At 44.9% G+C, this 9,472-nt stretch overlaps 1 protein-coding gene across 5 annotated transcripts in view; it reads right to left on the bottom strand.

Moving 5' to 3' along the window:
• Positions 1–899: 899 nt before the first annotated feature.
• The window catches only part of RFX8 (regulatory factor X8), a 78,869-nt gene continuing 70,296 nt past the window's right edge, over positions 900–9,472 (bottom strand). For 4 of the 5 annotated variants that reach the window (XM_049856321.1, XM_049856324.1, XM_049856323.1 and 1 more), the window contains one exon: positions 900–2,740. In XM_049856321.1, the coding sequence (XP_049712278.1) occupies positions 2,564–2,740 (177 nt within the window). In that variant the 3' untranslated portion in view covers positions 900–2,563. Of the gene's footprint in view, positions 2,741–5,619; positions 8,895–9,472 lie in introns of those variants that run through there. The other variant, XM_049856322.1, reaches the window with a different exon arrangement.

Below are 9,472 nucleotides of genomic sequence, written 5' to 3'. Positions count from 1 at the left end.
AGCAGGCGCAACACTTAACCACTATGCCACCATGGTTTCCCTATTCTTGAAATGGTCTCTAAATTCAGGTGGGATGTACTTAAGGTTGTATTTTGGCTCTCACGGACTTGCGTTAATTTTCTTCAGATTCAGCTTGTATACCAGCGAGGAGTGATGCATAAATGGTGTTGTCTCAAGCCATTAAGGGGTAGTGTAGTTTGTTATACTGCAACAAAAAACAGGCTTTGAGACCTGCTCTGTGGATTATTTCTGGCTCTTGGACGAAATCTCATCTGGGGGTAGGTGTAGGGATGTCATGTTGATTTTCAAATAATACAAGTGCACCAGCTACTTTCAGTCATGAAAGCCATCTCAGTACAGTAATTAAAATGTCCAGTCCAGTGTAATCATCAAAATGTCAAACTGTTAAAGATAAAGACTCCTCTCTCCTGGCTGAGTGTTGCTTTATGACTTGAAGCCTTTGGTGGGGGAGGTGGGTGTGGTTAGATTCTTTGCCTCCTAGCTCTGACTCCTGCCTCAGATTATCAAGGACAGGGATTGGGGGTGGGGGGCTGGGGAGCAGAGAGGCAGGTGTTGTTGTGACCTCATGTAAGTGCTCCAAGCCTTGGAGGCTGTCTAAACCTGGCTGGCTTTCTTTTGGAATCCTTGTGTGTGCTTCTTAGCCATTCTCCAGCCAGGAACCTGCGACACAGTTCCCCCTAATGTGGGCTGGCCTTTTTAATTTTTTTAAGTACATTTTCATACACACATATACAAACAAGTAATCAAATAGAATCACGAGCTTGATACATTTTCACAAAGTGATCACACCGCATGACCACCAACCAGACCAAGAATCAGAACATTAATCAGAAACAGAAGCCCCCCAGCCCACCTTCCTCCCTGTTACTAAAACCTGTTGCCATGCAGTCGATTCCTACTCAGGGCAACCCCGTGTGTATCAGGGTATAACTGTGCTCCATGCGGGGTTTAATGACTGGTTTTTCAGAAAAAAGATGGACAGGCCTTTCTTCCGGGGCACCTCTGGGTGGACTCTAACCTTTTGATTATCAGCCAAGTGTATCACCCAACTGTTTGCCCCAGCCAGGGATTCCCTGTCATTACTCACCCTCGTTCCCTGTCCTAACTTCTAACACCATGGATAGACAATCAAAATGGATTTCTCTGGTAAACCTAGTTGGATTTCTCAAGGACAGGGCGCCCAGAATGACCTCTGCTAGCTTTCAGCGATTCGAGTTTCCCACGAGTATGCAAACAAAATCCACTGTTCCCAGACTTGTAAATACTGCTGTTGACTTAGTTCCTTGACTCAGTTCATCAACTACCTACTTCCACGCAAGCAAACAAATTACACGGAGAATCACTGAACAGTGAGAATAGTAAATACCTCTGAGTTGTTCTTTGATAATTCACAACCACTCCCAGGAAGTTTAAGAAATGAGATGATATATCAAATACAGTAGTAACGGGCTCTAAAATACCACTTTTTAAAAGCCATACCGCCACCAGTTACCACAGAGCTGGTTCTGACTCCTGGCAACCCTGTTGCAACGGAGCAGGTCTGTGCTTTTCAGAACGGGATCACCAAGCCCTTCTCCTGAAGCACCTGAGGGTGAACTCAAACATCCAACTTTTTGGTTATCAGCTGAGCGTGTTAAACATTTGCACCATCCAGGGACTCCCTTTTTTAACTACAAAGACCAATAATTCCTAACGCATCCAGGAACATGTAGTCCTTAGGTTTCTTTAAAATGTCCACGAATTTAGGGAAATTTAATTAATTTCATATGTAATATGTGATGAATAAAATATCCTCGATTCTTCCCATATATACCCAGTCAAAAACCCAGTGCTGCAGCTATCACGTTAAGCATGAGTTTTTCAATGCCTTTTATATATTATAGTCAGAGAAAAATGGATGTGGTCTAACAATGAACTATTTTTAGTTTCAACATGTTTTTAAGAGTTTTGCTACTAAGAAGTAAAAAAGGATTCAAAGCAGGACAGCATCATTTGTTGCAGACATTGTTGCATTCGAAATCCTACCTCACTTTGAGAAAGTTGGGATGGTGAACCAAAGACTGGGCCAGAGAAGGAGTCTAATAGTTTGTCTAACCGAGTTCTTCCCGTCCCTGACTGCCTGAGGGGCTCTTTCTACAAGTTCTACTTTGATTGCGGCACTACCGAAGGGGAGGAAAATCTACCACTGGTATTTTAATGCTTGGACTGGTCTGTATTTTTCAAACTTTGCTAGTTTTCTCTGGAGACCTAACCATTTCTTTACTCCCAGAGCAAGATTTCTTAACGTTTTCTTAAGTCCCAAAGTAGAAATACTTGGAAAATCCCCAAAGAAAATCAACAGAGGCAAAAATTATTCTCCAAACCAGTTTAAGTGTGTGATCAAAACCAACTCCTTGAACTACATCTAAACATGAACTAGACAACACGACATCTATTATGTACATAAAGTCTTCTCCCACACCAATACGAAAGTTTTAGCATTTAACATATTTTTAAGAATCAAAATCTATCAGTTGTCTCATGCCCTATTGAAATAATAATCTTACATATTAGCATTACTTTCCCTGAAATAAATATGTTCAGAGCTTTGGGGTACATCTGACACGTGCATCACAAATTTTTGTCCATCTCTGAGGGTTATGAGGGCTTCTTGCCCCACGGGAAGGCTGAGTCTTACGGTGTTTTCGGTTTCCCCGTCTTCCAACAGTACCTGGATGAGCTACATGGGGGAAATTTTAAAAAGGAAGAGAGAAAAAGAGAAAGTTACTCTACTCCCTGCTGCAGGAACCACGCTTGACTTATTCTCCCACGCTCTCTCCCACCTTGGGAACTAACCGGGAAGACAGTGTATTTATTCCTACTTCTGTTGTTGCTGGGTGCCATTGAGTCACTTTTCACTCATAGTGACCCCATGTGACAGAGCAGAACTTCCCCACAGGGTTTTCTGGGCTGTAATCTTTATGGAAGCAGATTGCCAGGTCTTTCCGACAGGTCTTTTTCCCGCACATCAGTTGGGTGAGTTTGAACCACCAACCTTGTGGTTAACAGCTGAGCACTTAACCACTCACACCACCAGGGCCTTTTACTCCTACTACTAAAACAAAACAAACACCACCGCCACCAAACCCGACTGCCGTAGAGGCCATTCTGACTCATGGTGACCCCATGCGTTAAAGAGTAGAACTTCTCCATAGGGTTTTCTTGGCTATAATCTTTAGGGAAGCAGGTCCCCAGGCCTTTCTTCTGCGGAGATGCTGGGGGTGGGGTTTGACCCATCAGTCTTTAGGTTAGTAGCTGATCACAAACCATGTGCACCACCCAGGAGATCCCAATTTCTCAGGGAACACTCAAGGTCTGACGAGGACTTCCTGGGAGTGTTCACAATTTGGGGATGGTCCAAGAAAGAGGGGAGCCTTGTGCAGAGAGTAGACGGGCGTTCTTTAGAAACAGAATGGAGGCCTGTGGTTGTTTGTGAGAAACACCCTGGAGGCACTGTGAAAGCAAGTCAAAACTCTTCCTTTAAAGACAGGGAGAGAGTGGGTGAAAATCAGAAGGGAGCGTGTACAATGTAACGTGGGTCTCTATGTGGCTGCAGGGCCCGTCATTGTGGCGGCCTTCCAGATGGATACCAGTCCCTGCATGTCCCATCCATCTCTGAAGCAGACAGTCAGCTCAGGTTCCCATCCGGACTCCCCCTCTGCCATCTGACAAATACAACAATCACTAAGAAAGAACGACTGTGAAAACAATCAGTTGATATTGGTTGAAATGACACTCCATGGGTAGCAACGGACTGGAGAGATTCATAGATTATTATGTTAGTTTAAGTGTCAGCTTTTTAGGTAAGTTTTTTAATCTGTCTGAGCAAGTCTTCCCATCAGAGAAACAGATATGATATGCTATTGGTCCCTTAGCTCCTACGGAGGTGCTCTGCTCTGCTTGGACGCGGTTAATTTAAATCCAATACGAGTGTACAGTCGTCCCTCAGTATCCCTGGGGGATTGGTTCCAGGACCTACCAAAATCCAAGGGTGCTCAAGTCCCTTATATAAAATGGTGTAGTGTTTGCACAGAACCTGTGCACATTCTCCGTATACTTTAAATCGTCTCTACATCATTTATAACACCTAACACAATGTAAACGCTATGTGAATAGTCGTTAATGATTACCCTTAACATTTAATGTTTTCCATATTTGCAAGCACTTCGTCATGAACCAGAGAGACCATCTTTTCCCCAAGTATTTTCTATCCACGGTTGGCTGAATCCGCTGATGAAGCTGGCAGCTATGAAGAGCCGACTGTATTTTCTCGGTCTGATTTAATCAGTTAACCCATGTGTTCAAACCACCAACCAAACCCAGTGCTGTCGAGTCGATTCTGACTCATAGCAGCGCTATAGGACAGAGTAGAACTGCCCCATAAAGCTTCCAAGGAGCACCTGGTGGATTCGAACTGCCGACCCTTTGGTTAGCAGCTGTAGCTCTTAACCACGACACCACCAGGGTTTCCAAACCATGTGTTAAAGAGTAGAAATGCTCCACAGGCCTTTCTTGATTTAATTTTTAGGGGAGCAGATGGCCAGGCCTTTCTTCGGTGGTGTTACTGGGTGGGTTTGAACCGCCAAACTTTAGATTAGTAGATGAGTGCAAACAGCTAGCACCACCCAGGGACCTCAAAGCCTCCATGACCTAATGCAAGCTCTACTGGAAGGTTAACGAAAGCCCATTTCTCACTCTCTCTACATTCAACAGTGACCATCACCACCCAGTGAGAAGATGTTTCTCTCCTTTCACAAAACACTGTCTTCGCCTTTATCCTACAGCTGAAGAGTCATCTATTTATTTTTTTTTTGTGCTTTAGTCCTTGAGCACATGGCCCAAAGTGAAAACCACGTAGTATGTTTTCAAAAAGAACAGGCTTTCTTTAATGTCAGCATCGTTTTTGCATTATATTTAAACATGGCTTGGCATTTTACTCTCTTGAACATTGCAAGAATGTGGGGAGCAACACATGGGCTTGGCAGACTGGAATGCTGACTTCGGTTGTTAGAGGTGCAGGGCACCCCTCCATCGTTCAGAGCCTGCAGCGGCCGCAGATGTGCAGACGAATGGGGCATTAACTCCAGGCAGCTGGATGCAGACAGCACACAGAGGGCGTGCTTTTTTGTTGATGACGAGTGCAGATGCTGAGTAATGAATACAACGAAAGCTAGATGAGTGTACCTTTTGGGTGTTCGATCGTTTAAGTCATTATAGCTAATTCGGCAGGCCTGAACAAACAGAGGCAGGCTTAATTGTTCTCTAGTGCATATTACCTTGGATTATATGATGCTTAATCCGCTTGCATTGCTTTATTACGTAGTTCAATCAAGTATCTAATGTCATCTCTATTGTTTCGACCAATTAACTATTGCAATGCATGTGTGAGGAGCTGGGGGCTTGGGTGGACAGTGTTACATCTGGCAAAGGGCTCAGATGAGGGGGTTTTGCTAGAATAATAATAATGAATATTGGTTAGTGGGGGTTTGCTCTATTTTAAGAAACAATCTAATTATTCTACAATGATTAACTTATTTAAACCTCATAAAAGGCCTGTGGAATTTGATATTAGATATTAGAATCCCATTTTGTCTATGAGGAAACTGAGGAACAAATAAGCTACACAACTTGCCCAAGGAAGAGGAGACATTTGAGCCCAGAAGTTAGGCACCTGAACTGCATAACCCTAGCTTATTAATTATAGTGAACGTTACCTAATTAAACAGAAAAAGAGTTGTGGCTTGAAAATATTTTGCCAGGTTGTATTGGGGCACCCACAGTATAGATAACTGGGCCTGTGACTAAGCTCATTGGCTCTGCACTGGCATCTTCCAGCCACAGGATGGAACGCCGGCCACCAGTCCAGTACCAGTGTATCCTGTGTAGTTCTACTACCTGTGTCACATCTGCGTAACTGCAAGGTCATGTTTAAACAAAAATTCCCCAAACTGAAGAGTATTTTAAATGTCTCAGAGGGCTCCTGCTTAAAACCATTTTATGATACATCCTGCTGTAAAGCTAGGCATCTCTATGAGGCAAGAAACTACCCCCTACTTGTCTTTTGTCTACGTGGTCTCTCTGGAGAACAAACCTTAAGGTGCTCAGTGTATCCACTTTTCGGATGTCTTTGTCTATCTGGCCAACAAAAGCTGAAGTCAGGGTGAAGTCAGGAACTCAAAGTTCTGAACAAGGAAGCAGCGCACAGAACAGGAGCACGGGAGCTTTGACATTTGTGTTTCAAGCACACAGGACAATCTGAAGTACTTCATATTTATATCTTCCCCAGCATCCTCTCCGCAGAGGGTATTCTATTCTATCTGAAGTAGATCTTGATGTATTTCTAGTTTCTTAGCAAGCATCTTCCTCCTCTTGTTGTTGTTAGTTACCGTCGAGTCGCTTTCGACTCATGGTGACGCCATGTGTGCAAAGTAGGACCACTCCATAGAGTTTCCAATGGCTGTGGCCTTTAGGAAGCAGATTGCCAGGCCTGTCTTCTGAGGCATCTCTGGCTGGGTTTAAACCACCAACCTTTCGGCCAGTAGTCAAGTGCTTAACCCAGCTACTACCTCCTTTCCTCTGTTGTGTGCCGTTCAGTCGATTCCAAGTCATAGTGAACCTATAGGACAAAGCAGAATTGCCCCATAGGGTTTTCTAGGCTGTAATCCTTAGAGGAGCAGGTTGCCAAGTCTTTCCTTCTGCAGGGCCGCTGGTGGGTTCAAACCACAGATTTTTCGGTTAACAGCCAAGAGCTTTAAAAATTGTGCCACCAGGGCTCCTTCTCCTTTCTCCCAGCCCTGAGCAAATGGCTTTTTGCGGTGGTAGTGCCTTGAAGACGGGAACTTATATTAAGACTATTTGAGTTTTCCAGAATGATTTTCTGTATTTGACTAAATGATCAGACTTCAAGATATTTTAATTAATGCCTAACTCCCTTTTTTTGGAATTAGAGCCGGTAATGCTCTGGAGAGAGGATGCTGGAAAAAGACAGTCTGGGGAGCTTGGAATCCCTTCTTTGCCAATTATTAGCTAGGTGACCTTGGGAAAATGACTCAGGCCCTCTATGAGCCTCAATTGCACCATCTGTGAAATGGGGTAATGACAATGCTGTCTCATAAGATCACTGTGAGGAAAACATGAAGTAATGCATTTAATAAGCCTACCACAGGGAGACCATCAGTGTCTGCTCTCCACCTGCTTCCAACTGCAGCAGAAAAGCTAAAGGCTTACTCCTGGTTACCTTGGCAATTAAGAGCACCTAATTTTTTTTTTTAAGACTGCCATGTTACAGTGCTGCCTCTCGCCCAGCCAGTGAGAGGGGAGGTCTGCTCACGCGGAGCTGAACGCTGTGGACCTGCGCACGTGCTCCTTTTGTTGGGGCTCCACAGAATACTCCAGAGAGGACGCTCAGCCGGGCTGGCTGCTGGCCCAGCCCTGGATGGACTCTGCCGCCACGACTGGGTATGTTCTCAGGAGTGTCAGGAGCAAAGCCTTCTCCTGGGCATGGGCTGGCCGAGCGGGTCTTTCTTCAGGACTAAGTGGACCTTTTCTCTGAGAACAATGCAGAAATACTAGGCTCCATGGTTGGCACCTTATCTGTACCCAGCTGTTCCCCTTCTAAAGAGGCCCAGTTTACACCCACAAATTGGGCTTCATGATTTGGGGTCAGCACTTCACTATTTCCTGGCTCATTTTTCATGTTTCCTTCACATACACACTTGCAAAGGAGTTTTCTTATTTACAGACATGTGTCTGAATCTACTGCACAGAGGACGTCAAATGCGGCTGGGTACATGAGTTTAGCATCCCACCGGAAAAAGCAAAGACCAAATGTGGACGAAGTAGCATTTGTTGACCTGAGAGGTGCACTTCCTTTGTCCCTGTTCATATTAGTGTTAGTTAACAGGTATCTTGCCAGAACAGGTGATTAATGACGGTTTTACAGGTCCTCAGCGATCTGAAGATCTCAGAACAAGGGCTTTGTTTAGGAAGGAAAGGACCCTGGAAGGCTCTGGTTATTTTGAGGACTGTAGGTCATGAACAGTACTATGGATTCAATTGTGTCCCTCCAAAATATGTGTCGTAAACCCTAACCCCTATGCCTGTGGTTATAACCCCATTTCGGAATAGGTCGTCCTTGTTATGTTACTGAGGCAGGATTAGTGCAGGGTGTATCTTGATTCAATCTCTTTTGAGATATACAGGAGATTAAACAAGCAAAGTAAGAAGCAGAGATGAGGGACGATTGATGCCAAGCTACATGGAGATCTCCACGGAACCAGAAACAAGCTGAAGAGACAAGGACCTTCCCCAAGAGCCGACAGAAAGAGAAAGCCTTCCGCTAGGGCCAGCACCCTGATTTTGGACTTCGAGACTCCTAAACTGTGAAAGAACAAACTTCTGCTTGTTGAAGCCACGCACTTGTGGTATTTCTGTTATAGAAGCACTACGTGACTAAGACAGTTTCAGGTTGTGACTCATTCAGACAGGCATGGCCACTACTCACCAACACTGAGGACAACATGCCTCTCCAAGGTCTCCTGCCTAGCACAACCCCTCATCTATCCCAAAGGGTACAAGAGAAAGCCTTTGTAAAGCGGCTAAACATTTCAAACATGCGTAGACGTTTTTGAAACTAGTACAAAGACAACCGTTGTCACTAATTTTGCTTTTCCTTAAATTAGCCTACTCCCTCCTCCCCAGTAGAGGAGTTCCAGTTGCTTCCTGCATCAGGCCGGTCTCATCTTCCTGGCATCCAAGGCACTGTCTTCAGTCTGAGTCTTACTCTTGCCTGGGCTGAGCCGTCCTCCAGTCGACATTGGAGACACTGTTGTGGACTGTTGTGGGATAAGAACAGGCTTGAGGCCAGGAAGGCCAGGGCTCCCATCTCTGTTCCACTATTTACCTGCTATGTGACTTTTTGCAAGTCACTCAGGTTCTCTGAGCCTCAGTTTGTTCGTCCATCGCACGAAAGTGATAAGAATAGATACTCTGTAGAATCGTACGGCTTTGAGATGATGTATATAAAGGGCATGCCTGGGTGGGTCCAAACTACCAATCTTTCTTCTGGTAGTAGAGTGCTTAATCATTTGCGCCACCCAGGAGCTGAATACCCAGTGCCATCGAGCCCATTCCAACTCATAGCAACCCTATAGGACAGAGTAGAACTGCCCCATGGGGTTTCCAAGGTTGTAATCTTTACAGAAGCAGACTGCCACATCTTTCTCCCATGAAGCGGCTCGTGGGTTTGAACTGCTGAACTTCCAGTTAGCAGCCAAGCTCTTAACCACTGTGCCACCAGGGCTCCAAAGGGTATATAAAAACTCATTCCTATCAAGTCAATTCCGACTCATAGTGACCCTACAGGACAGAGTAGAACTGCCCATAGGGTTGCCAAGGAGTGGCTGGTGGATTT

The sequence above is a fragment of the Elephas maximus genome, chromosome 17, assembly GCF_024166365.1.
Source record: "Elephas maximus indicus isolate mEleMax1 chromosome 17, mEleMax1 primary haplotype, whole genome shotgun sequence".
NCBI lineage: Eukaryota > Metazoa > Chordata > Mammalia > Proboscidea > Elephantidae > Elephas > Elephas maximus.
The sequence above is the reverse complement of the archived record's forward strand: the minus strand, read 5'-3'. Positions and strand labels throughout refer to the sequence as shown.